The sequence below is a fragment of the Aethalodelphis obliquidens genome, unplaced genomic scaffold (genome assembly GCF_003676395.1).
Source record: "Aethalodelphis obliquidens isolate GAN/ISIS:26980383/991018 unplaced genomic scaffold, ASM367639v1 scaffold59, whole genome shotgun sequence".
Taxonomy (NCBI): domain Eukaryota; kingdom Metazoa; phylum Chordata; class Mammalia; order Artiodactyla; family Delphinidae; genus Aethalodelphis; species Aethalodelphis obliquidens.
The window spans coordinates 563,948-588,401 of NW_020838003.1; the positions used below are offsets into that span (position 1 = coordinate 563,948).

General features: G+C 41.8%; 1 protein-coding gene across 3 annotated transcripts in view; it reads left to right on the top strand.

Moving 5' to 3' along the window:
* The window catches only part of SLC4A4 (solute carrier family 4 member 4), a 353,735-nt gene that overhangs the window by 36,131 nt on the left and 293,150 nt on the right, over window positions 1-24,454 (top strand). For 2 of the 3 annotated variants that reach the window (XM_027087718.1, XM_027087719.1), the window contains exon 2: window positions 16,292-16,365. In XM_027087718.1, the coding sequence (XP_026943519.1) occupies window positions 16,293-16,365 (73 nt within the window). In that variant the 5' untranslated portion in view covers window position 16,292. Of the gene's footprint in view, window positions 1-16,291; window positions 16,366-16,753; window positions 16,844-24,454 lie in introns of those variants that run through there. The other variant, XM_027087720.1, reaches the window with a different exon arrangement.

The following is a 24,454-nucleotide window of genomic DNA, read 5'->3' on the forward strand; positions in this document are numbered from 1 at the left end:
CATGTTTTCATTGTCATTTGTTTCTAGGTATTTTTTGATTTCCTCTTTGATTTCTTCAGTGATCTCTTGGTTATTTAGTAGTGTACTGTTTAGCCTCCAAGTGTTTGTATTTTTCACAGCTTTTTTCCTGTAATTGATATCTAGTCTCATAGCGTTGTGGTCGGAAAAGATATTTGATACGACTTCAATTTTCTTAAATTTACCAAGGCTTGATTTGTGACCCAAGATATGATCTATCCTGGAGAATGTCCCATGAGCACTTGAGGAGAATGTGTATTCTGTTGTTTTTGGATGGAATGTCCTATAAATACCAATTAAGTCCATCTTGTTTAATGTATCATTTAAAGCTTGTGTTTCCTTATTTATTTTCATTTTGGATGATCTGTCCATTGGTGAAAGTGGGGTGTTAAAGTTCCCTAGTCTGATTGTGTTACTGTCAATTTCCCCTTTTATAGCTGTTAGCATTTGCCTTATGTATTGAGGTGCTCCTGTTTGGTGCATAAATATTTACAATTGTTACATCTTCTTCTTGGATTGATCCCTTGATCATTATGTAGTGTTCTTCTTTGTCTCTTGTAATAATCTTTATTTTAAATTGTATTTTGTCTGATATGAGAATTGCTACTCCAGCTTTCTTTTGATTTCCTTTTGCCTGGAATATCTTTATCCATCTCCTCACTTTCAGTCTGTATGTGTCCCTAGGTCTGAAGTGAGTGTCTTGTAGACAGCATATATACAGGTCTTGTTTTTGTAACCATTCAGCCAGTCTACGTCTTTTATTGGAAGCATTGAATCCATTTACATTTAAGTTAGTTATCGATATATATTTTCCTATTACCATTTTCTTAATTGTTTTGGGTTTGTTACTGTGGATGTTTTCCTTCTCTTGTGTTTCCTGCCTGGAGAAGTTCCTTTAGCATTTGTTGTAAAGCTGGTTTGGTGGTGCTGAAGTCTCTCAGCTTTTGCTTGTCTGTAAAAGTTTTAATTTCTCCGTCAAATCTGAATGAGATCCTTGCCGGTAGAGTAATCTTGGTTGTAGGTTTTCCCCTTTCATCACTTTAAATATGTCCTGCCACTCCCTTCTGGCTTGTAGAATTTCTGCTGAAAGATCAGCTGTTAACGTTATGGGGATTCCCTTGTACGTTATTTGTTGCTCTTCCCTTGCTGCTTTAATATGTTTTCTTTATATTTAATTTTTGATAGGTTGATTAATATGTGCCTTGACGTGTTTCTCCTTGGATTTATCCTGTATGGGACTCTCTGTGTTTCCTGGACTTGATTGACTATTTCCTTTCCTATATTAGGGAAGTTTTCAACTATAATCTCTTCAAATATTTTCTCCGTCCCTTTTTTTTTTCTCTTCTTCTTCTGGGATACCTATAATTCAAATGTTGGTGCGTTTAGTGTTGTCCCAGAGGTCTTTGAGACTGTCCTCAATTCTTTTCATTCTTTTTTCTGCTCTGTGGTAGTTATTTCCACTGTTTTATCTTCCAGGTCACTTATCCGTTCTTCTGCTCCAGTTATTCTGCTATTGATTCCTTCTAGAGAATTTTAGATTTAATTTATTGTGTTGTTCATCAGTTTGTTTGTTCTTTAGTTCTTCTAGGTCCTTGTTAAATGTTTCTTGTATTTTCTCCATTCTATTTCCAAGATTTTGGATATCTTTACTATCATTACTCTGAATTCTTTTTAAGGTAGACTGCCTATTTCCTCTTCATTTGTTTGGTCTGGTAGGTTTTTACGTTGCTCCTTTATCTGCTGTGTATTTCTCTGTCTTCTCATTTTGCTTAACTTACTGTGTTTAGGGTCTCCTTTTTGCAGGCTGCAGGTTTGTAGTTCCCATTGTTTTTGGTGTCTGCCCCCAGTGGCTAAGGTTGGTTCGGTGAGTTGTGTAGGCTTCCTGGTGGAGGGGACTGGTGCCTGTGTTCTGGTGGATGAGGCTGGATCTTGTCTTTCTGGTGGGCAGGACCACGTCTGGTGGTGTGTTTTGGGGCGTCTGTGACCTTATTATGATTTTAGGCAGCCTCTCTGCTAATGGGTGGGGTTGTGTTCCTGTCTTGCTAGTTGTTTGGCATAGGGTGTCCTGCACTGTAGCTTGCTGGTTGTTGAGTGGAGCTGGGTCTTAGTGTTGAGATGGAGATCTGTGTGAGAGCTTTTGCCGTTTGATATCACATGGGGCCAGGAGGTCTCTGGTAGACCGATATCCTGGACTTGGCTCTCCCACCTCAGAGGCTCAGGCTTGACACCTGGCCGGAGCACCAAGACCCTGTCAGCCACACAGCAGATGGCTGGGGACTGACTGAAGGTGACGTCCACTTAGTCAAATCACAGCACTGTCCTCTGTCACTTTGCCTGGAGCTGCTGTCGGGGATGCGGCCATGGCCGCTGCCTGGAGACACAGTGGGTGCATGTGTGGATGTGCACGCGTGCACGCACCTGTGTCTTTGTATGTGTGTGTGTGTGAGCTCTTGTTTGCGGTGCGGCTCACTAACTGCTACCGGCGCCACCAACCCCTTCCCCCCAGAGAGTGTTGGCCACCTGGAATTTTTTAAAAAGCTTTTTATTTTGGAATATTTCAAACATGAACAAAAGAGGAGAGAATTGTCCAGGAACTCCCATCTACCATTATGCAGCTTCAACAATTCCCGATATGTTGCCAATCTTGTCTCACACACCCCCAGCTTTTTTTTTGGCTGGAAGATTTTAAAGCGAATCCTACATTGTGTTATTTTACCAATTAATAAAATATTTCTAAGAAATAAATACATTAAAAAAACCCAATACTATTATCATACCTAATAGAAATTAACAGTAATTTGTTAGTATCATCTAATACTCAATTAAATATTCAAGCTTCCTTAATTGTCCCCCTTATTTTTTTAAAACCAGTTGATTTGTTCAAATCAGGATCTCAACCTGCATTTTGCATTTGATAGTTATATCTGGTAGGTTTCTTTCTAATCTACCAGAGTTAAAGAGGGTGTTTTTAAGTTAGGGAGTACCATGCTTCTCTGGAGTGGCCCACTCCTTGCTAAGAAGCCACTAGAGCCATACAAGTATTTCTTCCATCATTAGACAAGGGTTGACAAGCTGAGTGCATTTTTCCTAAAATACAATAGATGTAACTAAGGAATTTGCAATCTTTCCATGTCCTTTGTGTTCTTACAAGATTAATCCAGAAAATTTACTGTTAAAAACAACTTTAAACATATTCCTTTATTATTTAAAGCATAGATTTGAGTCATGGGTGTTAAAAAGCCACCAAAAAATCCATTCCACATTATTTTCTTGATACCTACGTGTTAGTCATCTGCTTTGGCATCTTCTAACACTGAGAGCTGCCATCTCTGGGGCAAATTTAGGTAGGTGAGGATTCAGGTGGCAACTACATAAGTCATGAACTTCAAGGCTAGTTTGGCAGAAGTTAATAATGAGTATATGAATAAGTTAATGCAGATTGGCCTTAGTTCAGAGGACTGACATGAGGCGGAAGTCAGTGTGTAGGTGCTAAACGCTGGGGGTAAAGTCTTCTAAGGTGGGTTGGTCCGCTCCTTGATCTGCACACAGAGGACTGAAGCCGGCTCTGGCCTGGCTGCTGTAGGAAGCTGCCCCAGCAGACCCTGCCTGTACCTTCTGTGCTGTGGCCCTTGGAAGACCTTCTGAGTAGAAGTAGGTTCTGGGGAGGACCTTAATGGAAATGTTTATATAATGACAAAGATTTAAAAAGTAAAGAAGACTGTAAGCTTGAGGAAATATTATGGCTGCTCAGAAACCCCCAGTGGTTTCTAGTTGCTCAGAGTAAATGTCAAAGACCTTTGAATAACCTCCCAGGCCATGCAGCCTGCCCCTCCTTTAGTTTGACCTCTCTGGACTTATCTCCTATCCTACACTGCTCTAGCCACTGGGAGTCACTCTGCTCCCACCCCATCCCACCAGCACTCCTTAAATCTCTTCCTTGCTTACATTTTTCTGTAGCAGTATCACCCCCTAACATATTATACAATTTACTTTTGAATTTTGTTGATTGTATGTTTTTCCACTATGGATTTATCCTTAGTGCCTAGAATAAGGCCTATTCATAGTAGCCACTCAATAAATTGGTTAACTGAATGAGTAGAGAAGTTAAACTTTGGAAAATTTGATCACAAGTATATACACTGAGAGATTCCTTGAGGAAAATGAAGGATAAACTTTGAACAGTATTGTGGAAAGAGGCATTGGTAAGGGAAAATAGACTAGAGAAGTATCTTCATGAAACAGTGAACTGTACTTATAAAGTTTATGAGATAAAGTCGGTTTTCTGCTTAATGGTAGAGCCCGTATCATGAGCGATGTACTCTTCTCACTTTGGTACAGTAGATCCTTGGCCTGTGTGAACCTAACAATTGTGATTTCGGCTATTTGCGGGGAGCCCTGAAGGGTCATACCATGTAGTCATTTGTGCTTTATAGAGACATTAGTGGTGACCCCCTGTGCCACTGGTGAGCCCAGACTGAGCCTGGTGGATGGCCCACCCCCTGCACTGCCTGTCATCCCGGTAGCCTTCTTTTCCTTGGGAATTCAGAAACTCGTATAGTTACACTTGACCACACATTATATCAGAAATTGTATGTTACGGTGATATTTGTGAATTTGAGCATTTGCAAAACAGGGTTGGGGAGGAGTTTTATGAATGTCAAGGGTCTGTATACTCTGTAGGTATTCTGGTGAGTCTGCTCTTTCACCAAAGGTCTGTTTAAATTTGTGATCCTGGGTTCCTAAAGAGTTTGGAACAGATCAATCAAATTAGCTAAAGGGAGGCAGCATGACATGTAGTGGTTAAGAGTACAGACCTATAGATCTAGACCACCTGGGTTTCAATCCTGACTTCGACAGTTATTAGCTGTGTGACTTCGGGTAAGTAACTAAATCTCGCTGTGCCTCAGAGATGTTGATGATAAAAATGGTACATACCTCATTAGATTATTGTGAGAATGAAATGAGCTGATGATATTTGTAAAGCAGTTACAGCAGTGGCTGGCACATAGTAAGCTTAACCTAAGTGTTTGCTGAATAAAAATAAAGACATTTATTTGGGAAGCCTGTTAGAGGATACTTCAACTTCTGGCCCATAGATACACCAAGATAGGGAAAGAGGTGAGTGTAAGTGATATAATTTGAAGTTATAGGAAGGCATACTGAAGTTAAGTAATATGAAAAAAAATTCTTGAAGGTAATCCCTGATGGACATCGGTTGGTTAATTTTGAAGGAGTATGAGAGAGTGGTTAAGTTAAACTTCCTGCCTGGTCTTCTTGTCACACTTGCTGTGTGATTTTGGGTAAATTATTAACTTCAAATTACAACTGTAAATGGGTATGTTAAAAGTATTTACCTTATGGGGTTGTCATGAGGATTGAATCAAACAAGCATTGTAAAGTGCTTAGCACAATACCTGGCGTGTAGAAAATGTTTTAAACGTGGGACTTTTAAGGAACTAATCGATGATGAGAATCCCTACTCTCAGTCCCTACATTGTTACAGGTATTGAAGTCCTTTAGCTAAAACCTTCATCCCTGTCTTATTATTAAGCCAGGTGGGCAAAATTTTACAGCATCATGAATGAAATAATGCGTGCATGGTGCTTAACACATTGCCTGGCATGTAGCAAGAGCTCAATAAAATGCCAGGAGCCTTGTCCTTGCCAGCAGATGTGGTGGTTCAAGATGGAAGATGTGAATGGTGTGGCTGCCACTTTGGGTAGGGTTGGGAAGGGAAGGCTGCTTTCTCCACTGTTAGCTCTGGGTGTCAGAGGTGGGATCTCAGGAGCTGTACCTGCGCAGATGCCATTCAGCTGACTCCCAGCACTGTGTCCTGGAACAAACACCTACTCTGGAGTCCCCATCCACCTTCCAACCTGGATCTGACCTGAGGTCACTGGAGAAGCCACAATGAATGTATGCAAAGTCACAGACTCAAATGAGAAGTATGAATTAACTCTGGATATCCGGGCTATCCCTGTACTAATTACTACAGACAATTAACATTAACTATGTATAAATTTAAAGTTAGGCTGCAATTTGCAGAGCTCAAAGTTTATGTTGACATTTCAAATCCTAATTTCCTTTTGCAGGTAGTTGCTATCCAGCTTCTGTATTGGTTTACCTAAACACATTACAGAGTTTTATTTGTCCAGTTTCAGGCCTGAGGAACAAAATTGAGCTTTCTCATAGCTTCTCATGCTTCTTCTGGATTTTTTTTTAATTAATTTATTTTTTAAAATTTATTTATTTGTTTTTGGCTGCATTGGGTCTTCGTTGCTGCGCGTGGGCTTTCTCTAGTTGCGGCGACCGGGGGCTATTCTTCGTTGCGGTGTGCGGGCTTCTCATTGTGGTGCCTTCTCTTGTTGCGGAACACAGGCTCTAGGCACGCGGGCTTCAGCAGTTGTGGCTCGCGGGCTCTAGAGCACAGGCTCAGTAGTTGTGGTGCACAGGCTTAGTTGCTTCACGGCATGTGGGATCTTTCCGGACCAGGGCTCGAACCCATGTCCTCTGCTTTGGCAGGCAGATTCTTAACCACTGCGCCACCAGGGAAGCCCTCTTCTGGATTTTTAAAGCAGTATAAGCTGTGATTTAAGTTCGTTCATTCATATAGTCGTTAAGCACATATTTACTTAGAACCTACTATGTGACAGATCTAGGTACCTCTTAAGTTTTTAGTTTTAAGCAGACAAGGGGAAATTCTCATTTGAACTTAATTCTGCATATCACAATGCAGTTACGGTCTATGTGAAAGGTTAAGTTCTAAAGTTAGGCAATAAGGAAAAAATTAGATAGTTAAGATTATTCTTTAAAAAAATCACTTAATTCATCCATAGACGTAACATTTTTCAAGGGATACAACATAGCCATTTCCCCCTCTGACTTTGGAGCAAATCAGTGTTTTGACAAGTAATTGAAAGTTAGCTTGTGTATGGGGTTCATGTTTGAAAACTACATACAGGGTCTTTACACTTAGAGATGCACTTAGGACCAAACATGTATGTACCCTCACTGTACCCCTTGCTCAATGGTTGATTGATCAATCCATTCATTCATCAACATTTGATGAGTACTTACTATGTGTAGCGCCTATGCTTGACCCTGGAGGTAGAAAGGCTCTAGAAAGATGATACTCACTCTCAAAGACCTCATACGGTGGTGGGGACAACTGCCATGATGTGTCCAAGGACAGTTGCTTGAGGTTAAATAAATGATAGTGCAGTGTTGTACCTGCTGCGTGAGAAGCAGACACGTTCAAGGAGCCAATGGAGAACAGAGGAAGAAGCATGGCTCTTCTTGGGGAAGGATGTGTTTGAGAGTGTAGAGAGCATTCTAGAGAGTTGGATCTTGAAGAATGGGTTAACTAGGATGACATGATATTTAGAGGAAACAGCACGCACATGAAGGCATGGTAGCCTGTTCAGGGAATGGAATGGCGTGGAGAGTGGCCAGAGCTACGTGTGGAAGGGCTCATGATAAGCCTTAAATTTCATGTTGAGCAGTTTGGACTTCATCTTCAATGTAATGAATGATCTTTAAAAGAAGAATGATACCAGATTTGTTCTGTAGATGGATGGATAAGTGGGGAGTGAGTCCAGAGCCAGGAAGATCAGTTAGAAGCCATTGGTGGGAGGGCAGGTAGCATTCCAGCCCCGATACACTCACTTCTAAGCCTGGACATGTTGGCGCATGCGTTGCAGGATGGGTTTCCAGCTATAGATGCCCTTTCCCCCACTTTTACCCTGTGGGCCTCCCCTTCTTTCCTTTGCTCTGCCTTCTTTACTTGGCTGCTGGTTCGGTCTGGCTCTTGGCTGGAGGGCTGGCCGCAGGGAGGATTTGGGGGACAGGATGGATGTGCCCACTGCTTCCCTCCTGGCTCTCCCATGGAGTAGCCCCAGCCTTCCAGTTCTCGCCTGAACTCTCTCTTAGGACCTTTCTGTTTTCATACCTGGGCCCTTGAAGAAGGGCAGTTGAAAGTTAAGAGTTGAGAAGGGAGCCTCCTTTTCCTGTTCCTAACAGTCAAAACTCTGAGAAAACTTTCGGTGGGCAAAGTGCTGAATTTTTGATGTAGGAATTCTGGTCAGAAGCAGAAGCATATGGATCAGAAGCAAGTGGATCAGCCCATTAAAAAAAATTAAAGGGTGTAAGGGTAAGTCAGGCGGATGTCCCAGGGGGTCAGGCAAGCCGTTCCCTTTTCAGCACTTAATACCCTCTCTACAATTTCTCCCTTCATCTGTCACCTCCCCTGAGCCTCCAGGCCCTTCCTCTCCCTTCATGCTGTCTCCATCCTGCTACTAGTTCTTTCCCTGTCCTTTATTGCTGAGCCTGCTCCAGCCTTTCAGAGCTCAGTCAGCAGTCTGAGGACAGTGCAGGAGACCTTGCCCCAACATGCAGAAGATGGGAGAGAGGAGTTTGATCCTTGGCCTTGAGGGGCAGTTTATTGCTGGTCTCCCCAGTTGACACTCCCGTGCATTTGCTTACGGGGACAGAACTAGACCTTTGGGCTTGTAAGACTGTTAATAACTCTACTATACTCTCTGGACCCTTGGGACCTTAGATTTAGATTGAACTAAAATTAATTGAATATATTTACTCTGGGAACTTACTTACTTAATACCCTAAATCACTTATGAAGTGTTTTAGGGTCATTTTAAAGTACACTGAAGCGAGAGGTTAACTAACTTTCCCAAGGTTACACAGTTACTAAAGGGCACATCTGGGATTTGCACTCACTTTTACCTGATTCTGCATATGTGTAGATGGACCAGCTTCTGTAACTGGCCATCGTATTAAATAAAGTTTCCAGGGGAAATTTTAAAAAGCAGATTTGAAATGACCTTTTCTAAATTGAAATTTTTATTGAAATAATTGTAGATTCACATGTATATTTGAGAAATAATACAGAGAGATCACTTGTATACTGCCAGTATTCCCCACCATTAACATTTTGCAAAACTTTAGTACAGTATCACGACCAGGATTTTGGCACTGATATGATTCACTGATCACTTAATGATCCACTTATTCAGATTTCCTCAGTTTTATTTGTAGTCGTTTCTTTGTATGGGTGTATGTGTGTGTTTTCAGTTCTGTACAATTTTATCACCTATGTAGATTCATGTATTTATCACCACAGGTAAGATGCTGAACAGGACCAACTCAGCAAGGACCTTTCATGTTGCTCTTTTATAACTGTGAGCACCACCCACTGCCATCTCTATACTCTGGTCACCACTAACCTGTCCTTCGCATCTAAAATTTTGTCATTTCAAAAATGTTGTATAAATGGAACCATACAGTAACCTTTTGGGATTGGCCTTTTTCATAGCCTAATCTCTTGGAGATTCATTCAATTTACTTTTTTTTCACCAATAGTTTGTTTCTTTTTATTGCTAAGCAGTATTCCACGGTATGGATATACCAGTTGGTTTAACCATTCACCTGTTGAAAGACATCTGGGCTAATTACTAGTTTTTGGCTATTACAAATAAAGCTGCTCTGAACATTCATGTACAGGTTTCTGTGTGAACATAAGTTTTCACTTCTTTAGGATAAATGCCCAAGAGTGCAAATGAACTTTTAATGCAGTTCATATATCCAGAATTATGTTTGGCGTGATCCTGCTCTGGATTCCATTTTCACCTTTTATCCAGTCTGATTTCGTGTGGGGCTGTCACCCCTTTCTCCCTGACCTCGGGCCTGTTTACATTTCCAGACTGCTGAGGGCACTCCTGAACTCTGTGGAGGGGATTTGCTTTGCTTTGCTGCCGCCTGATCGCTGGGACTCGCCTCTGCCATTAGTCATGCTTATCAGGTTTGCCACATTGATGTTTCTTTCTCCCAGCACCTACGTCCAGAGCTCCAGGAGTCTCTACAGTTAAGCCCACACCCGCGTTCTTCTCCCTTCCTCCCTGCGGGAGTGGAAGGCCCTCTCAGCACCCGACGAGGTGAAGTTAGGAAGGAAACAGTTGCAGCTTTTCCTCCGCCCCTGCTGTCCACTTCCCTGTAGTGAATACGTGTTGCCGAGAGATGGCAGTGCTCTTTGCAGCCACTGGGATTGCCCTCCCCTGTCGCCTGTGCTTTGGAGAACCGATGTTGTTCTTTATGTGTACGTTGAAAATGTGGACAGCAGATTTTCCAAAACAACAAAGGCACCAGTAAAACACTGTGTGGTTTACAAACTTTGAAAGAAAACATCACGTTGGCAAATAATGGGTGATGAAAACGGTTCCCCACTTCTTAGAGATGACTTGAATAGGAAATAGAATTCGGGGATGTGTGTGTGAGGGTATAATTTTAGATGTCAGTACTGGTGGTTGCATTCTGTGTGGCTCCTGAAAAAGACCTGTGAAAATACTGATTTTTTTGCCTCCCATCTGATCTAAGACCAGCCAAGGAGCAAGGAGAGCCTGCATTTGAGCTCTGAGACTTGAGATGAACCCCTGTTAGTCCTCAAGGAAAGGCCCTTATGCACAGTGTAAATATAATTTTCACGACAGCAACAGCTAATACTAATAATACAACTCTTCACTTCCTGGTATTTGTCCACTCCCCTGCGTGCGTCACTTCGGTGTGTGCGGGCATGTGTGTAAACATTTGCTGTGCACAGGAAAGCTGTTGTAAAGTGAGAGATTATGGGGTTCCCTTGCTGTTGTAAACAGCTAGTGAGGATAAAGTGAGATGAGCTTTAATGTGAGGTTAACTGATTAAGTTGTACGCATGGAAAGAACCGGTGGTGTCCAAGTCGGGTATGGACTTGTGAACAACTGGAGCCGTTCTGCTCCCTAGGGTGCCATGGTCTGGTGCCTTTTTGGAAGCAGTCAGAAAGCCCCACTGTTCATTCGATCCACGTGCGGCTTGGTTAAGTGGAGAACAGGGTGTGGAGGAGAGGGGGTTGGCTCTGGGAGTGGGGCTACAGCCCCAGAATGATTCCTCTGTGTACACACCAGTGTGCCAAGGTCAGAGGGCTGTTTTCCGCTTTCCTGGGTCTGCGTGCTGCTGCGGCTGTGACCCTGCAGCTCAGAACATAGCCGCGGTCCTGGGGTGGCAAGGGAACACGTGGCTCCACCTTAAGCAGCAGCCTTTTTGCTGCTAGTGCATCCTTTGGCAAAAGCCTTCAGTTAGGAGGAGAATTGCTCTGCATAAAGTTATAACCCTGAAACCAGATGCTGTTACTATAGAGACGAGTGAAATGCTGGCGTGGGAGACAGAACAGGGGAGGGATGGGAGAAGGGAGGTGGGAGGGCAAGTGAGGCTAATCTAAAGGCTAGCACACCAAAGACCTTCAACCTTTAGCAGCACTGTGGCAGGGCTCACATTCTGAAACTTGTGTGCTGGCGGCCTGCCACTTGCTGACGGGCTGCGTGGCAGCTGCTTGCTCTGTGTGGACTAGCTGGTGAGCACGTTGGCAGTTGGCGAGGGCTCTAGGGGTGGGAACTCAGAGGAGTGGAATGTAGATGGGTGCCCATGGCCCAATGGCTGACAGTTTTGCACACATGTTTCTCGTGCCGGGCTTAAGTCACCCTTACAAGCCTGTTCGGCGATTAGGACCGGCTGCTGAGAGCTGGTCCGTTTCGCAGCAGATTTGACATGTGTTACAGTTAAATCACTTTTGTGTCCCAGAATAATGGAGGATGAGAGAAGCCCCACGTTGTGTGGACTTCTGGGGAAGGGGTCGAACTTCTACTGTCAGAGGCCCTGTTGAAGGAAGGCAGTATCGGCCCCGTGTGGATTTTATGCTGACTGGTATGACCCTTATCCCCGTGATGATGGTGAGAAGCTTGCAAATCTGTTCTGAACTTTGCCTCACGCTGGCGATGCGAGCAACCTAGGGAGCTGTTTAGAAGCATGCTCCTTCCCTTCTTTGTTTTCAGCAAGTGCAGTTCGTGTGAAAGGAACATTTCAGAATGGATTTGAGGGCCTGATTAGGGACCAGATGAGTTCATTTCTTCTTCCTGGTAGAGGGGAAATCTGGTTGGGTCAGACCGTCATTTTGAAAGATATCTCTGTCTTACTAATAATAGCAAGCAACTGCTGAGAGGATTTGGTGGGGAGGGCGAACACAAACCCAAATAATTGACGCTTGTGGTGTAAAGATGGAAGAAAGCTGTAAAATCCCTGTACTTGGTGCAAAAGCCCAGATGTGCCAGGCTGCACTTGGTCTTGACCGGGAGAGGGCTGCTTTGGGCGTGCAGGTTTTATATTTTCAGTTTGCATTTTCTTTTTCACTTCCTACAGGGAGGAGGAGGCTGCTTACAGATTCTCTGCATTGTCCATCAGAAAGAACTAGGTTTCTAATTACTTGCTATGTATAGTCTTGGAGGGAATGTGAAATATGTATCAAAGAGCCAAAGAATGCCCCAACCATTATTCTCTCTCTAACTCAGACAGAGCCTGGGGACAGTGCTTCAGTTAGGCTGGATGGTTTTCTCCACCCAGGAAGAGGGCTCTGGGCATTCACGTTTGTACGGTCTCCTTCAATTGTTACTGCTTTCTTCCTTTAATTCTGCTTTGATTGTTTGTTGTATGCGATTTTGGGAAGGGCTTAGGTGCAAAGGCTAGTAAACATTTTATTTAGGAAATGTGTGAAAAGTCAGTAAATGACTTTGGGACCAGCGTGATTAATGGTGGGGTGCAGAAATGATATTCTGCAGGAAATTGTGTTGGATTCTGTAGGTTGATAGGAATGGAAAGCGTTTGTTCTGAGAAGAAATGTGGGCCACACTACTCTTTGTTTCCTGAAGGGGAGACAGTACTATGAATGTAGATGCAGTAGTACAGGACTCCAGGATTTTGTTGTGTTTCCAAGGCCTTTTAAGGAAATTTCTCCATTAAGCTGTCATCCTTACCTAGGTCTACGAGTGCTGTATTACTGATGGGGTCTTGTTCTTTGGACCAGCCCTCAGATTGCTAGGGGAAGTCTTCAAGAAGGCAGATATGATTACACTAGAGCCTCTGTCTGTCTTGCTCATCACTATCTCCAGTGCCCAGAAGGCTGCATGGCACCTAGTAGGTACTCAGCAAATATTTACTGAATGAATGAATGGAGGAGGGCAGGAAAGAGAAGAGGGAATGACTGAATGCTGCCTGTGTGTCTAGCACTGTGCATGGTATGTTTGAAGTACTTTGGTCATCGTTACCAATGACCTCCATATTGCCAAACCCAAGTTTTTCTTCTCTGTCTCCGTCTTTCTCAGCCTCTCGATAACGGCCCTCTCCTCTTCCCTCAACTTCCTTGACATCACTCTGTCCTGGTTTTCCTCTTACCTCAGTGACTGCTTTTGTTCCTCTGCTCTGCTTGTAAATGTTGGCATGCCCGGCATGCCTGGCACAGGATCTTAGGTCAACTCCTCTATTTCTGTATTTTATTCCTGAATTTCATCTAGTAATAGCTTCAGATACTAGCTTTATTCATTGATTCCCCAATTTTTATCTCCAACCTTAGGCTTCTGAGCTCTAGCCTTAGACCTCCATCTAGTTGTGTGCCTGACAGTTCTTTTTTAATATATAATAGGCATCTCAACCATAAAGTGGCCAGAAAAGAACCCTTGGTTCCTCCCCTGAAACCTGTTTCTCCCATAGTCTTCCCTGGGCTCCTGAGATAGTTTGTTAGTTTCTTTTGTCTCCTGACTATGCACTTTTCACATAGCAGCCAGAGTGATCCTTTATTATTATTATATTTTATTTTTTATTTTATTTTTTTTTCCCTTTGCAGTACGCAGGCCTCTTACTGCTGTGGCCTCTCCCGTTGCGGGGCACAGGCTCCGGACGCGCAGGCTCAGCGGCCATGGGTCACGGGCCTAGCCGCTCCGCTGCATGTGGGATCCTCCCGGACCGGGCCACGAACCCGTGTCCCCTGCATCGGCAGGTGGACTCTCAACCACTGCGCCACCAGGGAAGCCCCAGAGTGATCCTTTAAAAGGCAAAACAGCTCAAGTCACTTTCCATCTTGAAACTCTTCAGAGGCTGCCGTAACACCTAAAATTCTAACTTCTTACCATGAGCTGCATGGCCCTGATTCCCTCCTGCATTGTCACCTCCGGTTGATCTCCTGTCTATCTGTGCAGGCTCACTGACCTTGCTCTGTTCCTATAACATGCTAAACTTCTTCCCACCTTAAGGCCTTTGCCCTTGCTATTCCCTTTGCTTGGAATGTTCTGCCCTCAGATTGTCAAATGCCTGGTTCCTTCCTGTCATTTTCATCTCTGCTCAAATGTCACCTCCTCAGAATCCACATCTGAACCACCTTATGCTAAGTAGCCCCCTGCCTTATTATTATTTTTTTCTGCAAAGCAATTAATGCTAAGATTACCTTGTTCATCTATTTATTATTAGTTTTTGAGACATTTTGTCTGCCTTATTCAAAAATGTATTCCCTTCCCTCTCAAGAGTGCCAGGAACATAGCAGACACTAAATAAATATTTGCTGAATCAGTAAATATGTTGGATTATTTAATCTTCATGGGAACCAGAAGCTCACAGAGGCTGGTAACTGACTTGACCTCTCAGATCTTCAAGGCATTTTCTTTTCTACTGTGATCCTGCTGGCTGATCCACGTCCTGTTTTTATTTAGTTTTATATTTTTAGTTTGAGTAGAGAAAAGGAAAAAAGATGAACTTTTACATATAAGACCCATATCCCTGAAAAAGGATATTCTGCAAGTTTCCAAAAGTAATGAGTTTCTCAATGGCATTGTCCACCAATAAAGGTCAGGTGAAGAAGAAAGGAAGGAAACAAACCTTTATTAAACATGTAACAGGTGCTAGGCACAAAACTGAGTGCTTTCATGTGTGTTACCTGATTTGAATTTCCTACAAGGTTGATATTATCTCCCCCTGTTTTGGAGATGGTAAAACCAAGGCTCAAAAAAGTTGGATACTTTGCTCTAGGTGATGGAAATACTAAGAGGTAGAACTAGGTTTTTTGAATCCGGGTCTACCTGACACCATATTTCTGACTTTTTAAGCTCAGATGGTTGCTTTGTGAGATGCTCCTAAAATAGAAAGGAAGAAAAAGATTCAGTGCATATCACATAGATGATAACAAATATGGGAAGCACAAGAATAAGTTATACAGACAGTATGGAAAACAGACCTACAGTACAGTATTCAATACCCGAGCATATAATTGGATGAATGGAATACAGAGTGAACATTTCACTCTCTGGTAGAGCTCATGTACGGTATGACATAGGACAGCTCTCCTCAGAGAACGTTCTTTGTTTCTAGACCGGTACGACACAAGCAGCATTTGAGCAATTCGGGATTTCTTTCTGCTTTCACTATAAATAGAGTTCATGGAATTCTGTATGTCAAAGTTAATGCAATGAAAAGAAGTCACAGAATATGGAAATAAACCTTAACTTATTCTATAAACCAGAGACATGTTTGGCATCTGGAGGCCGTACAAACGCTGTCCTTACTTGGTTGGATCCTGAGGTCTTATTTAGCATAGGAAATTGCAGACATCCTATTATGTAAGGAGACAGGAGGACAGCATAACGTGGCTACAAAATGAAGCACTTTATGCCCTTCAGGGAAGAGTTAACGGGACAGATAGACATAGAGAGAGACGTGTGATTAAGAATGTGGAAAATGAATGAATGGGTGGCATATATATGTGACTGTTGCCGAAGCCGGGTTGCTGGATAATCCTCAGATGTCAGATTTCCGTAAGGCCAACATGTGACTCAAAGCTTGCCACTCAACAGAGAACACTGGGCTGTGCTGGTATTAAGAGGCTGGCTGGAAGCTAGGCTTCCACTGTGCACTAGCCTAACTCCCTGTCGCTTTCTGTGCGTGGGTGGGTGTGCATGTGTGCGTGTGTGTGTGTGAGGGTATACATTTTTATGCAGTGGGTGTTTAAAGAGCTAAGCACTGAAGCTGGATTTCCACAAACGATCATCACGAGCACTCCAGGCACACCAAACTTCCTCTCTTGGTATTTTTTTTCCTTTCATCTTTTTTTGGGGGCGCATCCCAAAGGGGAGAACCCCCAGCATCCAGCCTAAAGGATCGAGATGATTTTCTCTTACCTGTCCCTGTGGGTGCCCTGTCAAGGTTAGAACTGAAGCTATGTGGGACCGGCATATTCTCAAGCACCAATGAGAGGAGCTGAAGGAGTGAAGCAGCAGCAGACACCAAAGGAAGAGGGACTCTGCCCTGTTAACATGAACAGCAGCTTGCAGGTTCACCTGCCCAGAAGCTGGGCTGTGTCCAGTGGCTCACTCCAGGAGAAGTCTGAGCATTCTTTTTTTCTTTTTTATTACTATAGGATGGAGGATGAAGCTGTCCTGGACAGAGGGGCTTCCTTCCTTAAGCATGTGTGTGATGAAGAAGAAGTAGAAGGTGAGCTCGCTGGGTCTGGGGAAGTGTATATTCATATACATATGTCTTTGTAAATAGTAGCACTCATGCATTTCATGTATCTTATAATTTTGAAGTTAAAAACCCAAGCCTATCTGTGGAGTTTCATTAATCTCCACATTCTGCTTCAACACAGAGTAATTCTAAGAACTTCCGTGGACCATCAGAATCTGAATCAGTGTTGTCCCGCATGGTTGACAACAACAACAAAAAGGTCTTACTTTGAAGCAGGTGCCTGTGTTAGCTGTGCCTCTCTGTCAAAAATAAATATTTTGCCAGATAATATTAACTACCTTCCAATGACTAATTCAGGAAAGCTGCTAGATTTATATAAATGTATTTGGCAGTATCTTCTAATATTCTTTCTTATAGCCTGCAGGGTAGAAAAACAGATGTTGCAGAGAGAGAACGATACCATTACTGCAGGAAACATGGGGCTAAGCTGAGGAGTTAAAGAGTGGTAATTATGGATGTGTCTCAGTTAAGAAAAGATGGACAAGCATTTTTTTTTTTTTTTTTAACAGGGAAGCCACTTGGGGCTACTTTTCTTTGTGGGAAAGTTTTTAATTACAAATTCAGTTTATTTAATGAATGAATACATTTATCTATTCACTGTATCTATACACTTTTGGACTGAGTTTGGGTAGTTTATTTTTTTACTATCCAAAAGTCTATTATAATATTCTATTATTATCTTTTCAATATCTATATCTGTAGACCCTTTCTTGATGTTGTCGCTCTTACTCTTTTCTTTTTTTAACATCTTTATTGGAGTATAATTGCTTTACAATGGTGTGTTAGTTTCTGAGACAAGCAGTTTTTACTTAAAAAATCTCTAGGACCTCTTTTATTAATGTTCTCCAGTGCCAGTTGAAAATCAAATAAGAGTTAAATTTTAGCTGGTGCTATGGTGCTTTCAGTGTGCCTTTTCTTCTCTTGTCTCTTGACTTATCAATGATGTGGGAATAATACTATTTATTTGACAGTCGTAAGGCAGGGCTTAATTAATATTTATTAAAATAATTATTTGAAGGCGTGACAGGTATACAACATTTATAATGACAGTTTTAAAAACAATCAAGGTTCTAGAAAGTACTCATAAAGTTAAGTAAGACTTCCTGGTGAACCATGTCTTAAATTCTGCCCTTTAAAATCACCTGAGAAAGGATTCATATGTATTTTGGAAACTCCAGTCTGATGGGTACCATTTGGTAATTACTTAATGCCTACCAAGACTTGGACCAGACGGGTGGTGGAGTTGGGAAAAAGAAGGTGGATACTGTGTGTTCTGGAGTGATTCGTCAACCAGACTGAACACCAGGTCCCAGGCAAGTGATACTCCTGTGCCACCTGGGATAGTGTGAATAGTGTGGCCATTATGTTTCCTAGGTAAGTTTCTTCTGACCCTGTAGTGCTGGAGTGTTGGTTCCCCCAGCCCCCCATCTCCCTACTTGCCACATGTATGCTCTTGAGACTGAATAATAAGAATTTGATGCCTACGTTTCTTAGGAAAAAGGAAACCACAATATTTTCTTTCATATTGTTTTATGGGTTCCTTGCACTTTTACAACATGACTGTGGGAAAATGCCAAGTTAGTGAAAGCAAAATAGTGAAACTTTTGTCTGAAGATTCTAGTAACCCATGCTGCTAAGTCTTCATTGTGCTGACTCTGTCACTGTCCCAGTGTCAACGGGGAGATAAGAATCTTAAAGTTATAGCATATGGATATAAGAAATATTGTAGGAATGAGCAAATATCCTATAATTTCAGGACAATTAAAGTAGAAAAATCTGTGAGAAAGCGTGGGGGTGAGATGTGTACTGTGTGTGTGTGTGTGTGTTCCTTGAGAATAACCTTCTAGCTAAGTTCACAGGAGATGTAAATCACCTCTTGAATTTGTAAGGTCTATAGGACTGACAGCACTCTACTGCAGTAGGATATTGTACATGGGTTTCTTAAGTCTTTGACTAAGAAGTTTTTCCCTTGATTTTCAAGCACAAAGTTAAGACAACACTGTAATGAATAGCACACAAATCTGTAGCTGGGTTTCTTTATGGAGAAACAAAAACGGCAAAAGGTAGAGATATCTGTAAAATTGTCTTTGTGATGACTCAACTTGCCACATGGATTTTGTGTATTTTCCTATTCTGGTAAGACTTCTATTTTAATGATTATCTTTCACATTGAGTGGAGCTTGGGTTGATTACATTTCTTTCAAAGCATGTTTAGCTAGTTGCCCGTGGTTGAATCCTGAGGCCCTGTAGGATGGTTGCTTATGGCCATTATTTGGTGGAGAACATCCAACAGTGTGGGCTCCTTATAGCAGAAGTCATGAAACAGTAATTAGGAACTGTTGTTTCTAATTCAGTGCCCTCCCAGTTGACCCTCCCATTTTCTCACCTGGCTTCATCCACTTTCTCACCTAGCACTTAAATTTTGTAGTAACTCTAGGTGAAAGTGTAAAGAGGTTGAAATGGAGATGGGCTTGATGGCTTATTCATGGTCCCAGTGGTTGAGAGTGAAGAAACAGATGACTTGACTGTCAAGACTTCTAATCAAGATTTTGGGGAATGTTTTCCACAAGGATGTGAGTCTGTCTCATATTTTTAATTGCATAGAGTGTACTTGAAGGAAAGCAGACTGTTATTTTTGTTACGAAGTAGCTGAGTTTCTGGTACATTTATGGCGGAAGTAAGTGCTCCAGGTTTAAGGATCAGAAATTCAGAGGGCAAGGAGCTGAGGGGCTTCCTTCCTTAAGCATGTGTGTGGTGAAGAAGAAGGAGCTGGAACACCTAACATTTCTGTTATCAAATGTGTTTCCTTTTATCCAAGTATTTATTTCTCTTGGCTTCTTGGATAAACATGGTTGAAGTATATTGCAGCACACTTGGCACAAGTGAGCTTAAGATAAAACTTTGTTTCTTAAAGTAATTTGCACAAATAAGGTGCACTCCCATTAAATGATTATTAGGGTGACTTCCAGTAACTCTAGTTACTCTGAAATGTTTATGCTTTGAAAGTTCTTCTTAAGGTCGCTCAGTTTGGGGTGACTGGATTCAGCTCAGCCTGAAGGCAAGAAGAGTCAGATGCTCCCTGGTAGTTCTTTCTAATGCTGTAGCTCTGAGCAGGGGAGACAGGTTGAGATTTCCAACCATACCCTCAGTTCACCTGCTTCAACTTTACTCTCAGTGGGTGGTGTGACACTTAATCCACATTCTAAAAACTCAATAGAAAACCATCAGCTGCAAAACTCACTAAGAATAGAGTGAGTCAGAAGAGGAGTCATCTTCTGTTTAAATAATGAATTTATCTATGTGAGATATATATTTAAAGACCTAAAGCTCGTTTTCACATAATTTGCCTCCTGTGCATTTGTGTTAATGGTTTAAAAAGATACTCTTGAGAAAGGAAACCAAGTGTGGAATTTAATCTTTAAAATAAAGAGAGGCTTGTATGTCTGTTCTTTCAGTGGCTACCTTCTACTGTGTTTTGTAAAGCTAACATTTTTGGCATAGAGTGGTTACTGTGGATAAACTCATTTAAAATTTGTAACATTTCAGATATCTTATTTGTTTCTGTTCCAAAAGGCTCCCGCCCAGACATTTCCACAGAATTGGTCTATAAATGACAAATTGACATTACCAGAGTGACCCAGAAATGCCCACTATGACGAACAAGACTGATTTTTCATTTCAAACACACTTAATGGAAATTGGCAAACTTTGTTGGGTGAACTGGGGTTGAGATAGGAAGAAAGATCCCAGGTAGCTTTTTCTAGAGGAAGAAATTCTATGGATATTTTATCCGTTAAAAAGTCAGCCAGGATTTTGGATCTGTGTGATATAAACAGATTACTTAATATTCTCATATTTTGCAATAGGGGAAAAAGAGCAAACTCCACCTTATCCTTGAGATAAAGCCTTGGCTCTGCAAGGCTAGGTAACTCCCCGGCAAGCCTTGGCAACTCTGACTTCACGAGGAGGGGCCTTTTCTTAACATCAAGCCTACCCAGCAACTCAGGAAGCATAAAGTACAGCAAGACAATATTGGCTGAAATGGGTCTGCATTTCTGAAGTTTGATCGGTGCTCTAAATGCCATTATGATATATTGGGGTGGTTTTCCTCTTCCATTGAAAACCAAGTCCAAAAGGAAGTGTGCTCCCATCTGTCCAAATGGAAGAATAATTCTACAAATTCTCATGTCTACTGATGTATATTAAGAGAGAGAGTATGGTTGAAACTGCATGGAATTTACAGGAAGGTTATTTTTAGGGAAATAAAAGTAAAAAAGTTGGACAGGGTCTGGAACAAAGTAGACGTTCACTAAATATTTTGTTAAAAGAAAGAATGAATAAATGAATGTGTAAATAAGCTAAATGAAGCATATATAGAATTACTTTATATAGTCCTCTAAAATCTTTGTTTAAATTTTTTTAGTTAGAAATTTGGTTCTCTTACTTCTCTTAGTCAAATGAGATGATATAGTCTCTGATGATCCTATGTTTGCTATTAATCCCATTTGATTTTGCAAAGATCATTGATATATTTATATCATTTATATTGATAAGAAAAAAAAGCCCCTAAAACACCTCCAACCTTATTCTTCTTCCTTCCTCTGCTCTGTATTTTGAGGAGAGAGACTAAAATGATGAAATGGTGGCTTTTGTATTTTTGGAGGTCAGGATCTCAACATTTTACAGACATGAAATCATAATGACTTAAACCTATTTTTCACTAGAGGATATTGTGATGATGTATTTATGTGTATTGGAGGAGGTAGTATGCTAAAGAAAAAGTGGGGCCCGGTGGACATTTGTTAATAATTACAATGATCAAAAACGTAATTGCCGAGAAGGAGTGAATGAAAACCTATCAGCTGGGAAGGGAGGGGCTGAGTCCAAGCAGGTGCTATTCTGAGCGCAGGATGTAAGTGTCCGGTTGCATTTTGCTGACCTCCTCTCTCCTGTTCACTCTAATTGCTCCGAAACAGTGTGTACAGAGGAAATACTTGGGCAAATATTGCTGAAGGAAAAGCCTTCTTGAAAGAAACAATGTATCCACACGTTGGAGAGCTTGAAGGAAATGCGGTGAGGTGTTTAAGGGTTGATGCTTGGGTTCCCAGAGCATGTTGAGCCCACGCAGACCTTTCCCAGTGTCCTGCTGCTTTCTCCTTGTGGCTCCAGCTGAAAGCCCGCCAGAGGGCCTAAAGCAGGCAATACTTAGCTCTCTGACACCTCCTGCTGTGTCAGTGACATTAAATATTTGTATATAGATTTCTTGGATGATAATTCCATGGGTTTTTGAAACTGGAGTCAGACATCCCTTCCCAGAGTTTTCCAATTGTAGAGAATTCCCTGGTAGTGTAGTACGGGCTAAAGCCCTCTAGAAGCCACTTTCTGTCCTAGGTGACTACATTCTTTTATGGCAAGAGGCATACAAAATTGAACTTGGTACTTGAGTTGTGTTTTACAAGGATTCAGAAATAATACACTTGGAGCATATTTTGTCTATAGTTGAGTTTCTTTTTCAAAGCTTTGTATCTGCTCATATTTTTTTTTTGCGGTACGCGGGCCTCTCACTGCTGTGGCCTCTCCCGTTGCGGAGCACGGGCTCCGGACGCGCAGGCTCAGCGGCCATGGCTCACGGGCCCAGCCGCTCCGCGGCATGTGGGATCTTCCCGGACCGGGGCACGAACCCGTGTCCCCTGCATCGGCAGGCGGACCCTCAACCACTGCGCCACCAGGGAAGCCCCTCTGCTCATATTTTTGAGACATATTATTTCATATTTATTTTTGGGAGTCTCTGTCATTTGTGTTATTCATGTGTTATTAAAGCAGAGTGGCTAAGCATCGGTTTGGAAATAAAAGTTTAAAACTTGCTGTATTGCTGAAGCATTGCATAAATGAAAGACGAAACTTAGAGTTTGGATTTTGAATTTCTCAGTTCTGTAAAATGAGAATAATAGAACATGTCATTCACCGTAGAACTGTTTAAATAATTACCAGAAATAATGTTGCTGCTGTACCTGGCATTAGGCATAGGAGTGCTTTATACTATACCACTGTCTGTCCTTTTGCTTTCTGATTGATACAGTCTCACCAATAATTTTTTTTGGCGCATTGTGGCTTGTGGGATATTAGTTCCCTGACCAGGGATTGAACCTGGGCCCACAACAGTGAAAGCACAGAGTCCTAACCACTGGACCACCAGGGAATTCCCCTCACCAATAATTTTCCATGATGATTATCATTCCAAAAAATTCGAACTGACCGAAATGATGTTTGTTATTTGCTTAATTCATCTTAGCAAGGCATCTATCCCTTGCCTTCCTAATAACCACGCTTACCTACTGCTTCTTGTATTGGAAAAGGAAAGCTAGAAAGGTCAAGAGAAGTTTCCTGAGGCCTGCTATTTATTTCTCTTTGGATTCATTCTGATTCCCTTTAAGCTCTGGGCGTGAGATCTGATTTCCATGGTTAGTCTGCTCCGACAGACATTACCCCTAGTTTGTGAAACTGTCTCGTTTTTCAAGAGACACACTAACCATGATTGCATACAGGGTAAATTACAAACGCATGCCCACTGTCTAATAAAACCTGCAAAGTTACTTTTTCTGGAAAACAGATTAAAGTGTATGATATTTTCCTACCAATGAGGAGGATTCAAGGGTCTATTATATATGTAATATGTATAAATATATATATATATTTTTTCTTTTTTTCCCTTCCTTGCTCTGCAGCATAGACTAGGGTAATTCTGTCCACTACTGGCTGTTAATGTAATTTAGGTGCCATTTCAATGAGATTATTCAATAGTATAGAAGTAATACCAAGTATTCAAACCTGAGCTAAGTATTTCTCCATTTTTATCATTACAAGATTCAGAGTCACTGGGGGAATTGAAAATTGAGACTGATGAGGGAGAGTAGAGTAAGAATGGAATGAAACTGAATAAAGCTCAGTTGAGGCTCTCGCATTGCTCCGGTGAGCATACGGCTGGGATCTGGTTTTGTTTTGTTTTGTTTTACTTTTTTGGCTGATAGCATTTAGGGGACTGAGGTGAGAGCCTGCCATGGCAGGAGTTCACAGGAGGTTCCAAATATTGTACCTCTGAAGCTGCTGATTGCCAGGTGGGATGAAGGTGAAGGGAGGGAGGGTGGTGAGTGACATCCATTAAATCAGCAGTAGAGGCGACTTAAATAACTCCCTTCCCTGAATAGCTGCAAAAGCTTTTAAATCTGGTTAATTGTTTTTACCTTTCTATAGCGTTAGAATTACCAGGCAGCTATCCTAAGTGCGATATCCAACATGTTCACCTTTCTTGATACTGTATGGACTTTGAAAGGAGAACAGACTTTACTTAAACCTCTCCGGACGTGATTTTTACCAACTTTTTTCATGGTGGGATACTCAATAACTTTTACAAGGCCAAAACTTCTGGAAATAAAAACGAATGTTTGAATTTTAGTAAAATTGGCCAACATATCAGCTTTAGAGGGCCAGAATCTCACATTTATGGATTAGTTAAATCACCACCCTACTCTCCAGTTGATTATTAAATTTTCAACACGATTCTATCCCTGTTGAAAAATAAAGACAATGTCTTGGATGTTAAATGAAAGCTCACAGTCAAATCCAGTGGATATAGGTATTTGGCAAATTCAGTCGGTATCTGGGTTGAGATACTTTTATTCAGTCTGCTGTGGGTTAAAGAACATGGTGGGGAACCAGGAGGCTCAGGACCTATTTCTGTTCTTGGCTCTGCCCCGCCTTACTGGGTAACATGAGGCCAATCATGTTTGTGCGGTTATATTTCCTTTGTACAGAGTGCAGTTAATAACCTATCTTCTTATCCACCTGCTAGAGATGCTCTAAGGATTCTTGGATAACACCAGAAAAATACTTTGATATTTGCAGTAAGCCATTGACGAATTACTTAATTTCTGAATCTCAGTTTTTCATACAAAGAAACAGCATTGGTGCTTCTTTATCTCCTAGTCTTGCTAGGGATATAAGGAAACTAATTTGAAATCCCCAGAATGAACCCTGTAAATTTAAGATGTTATCTTCC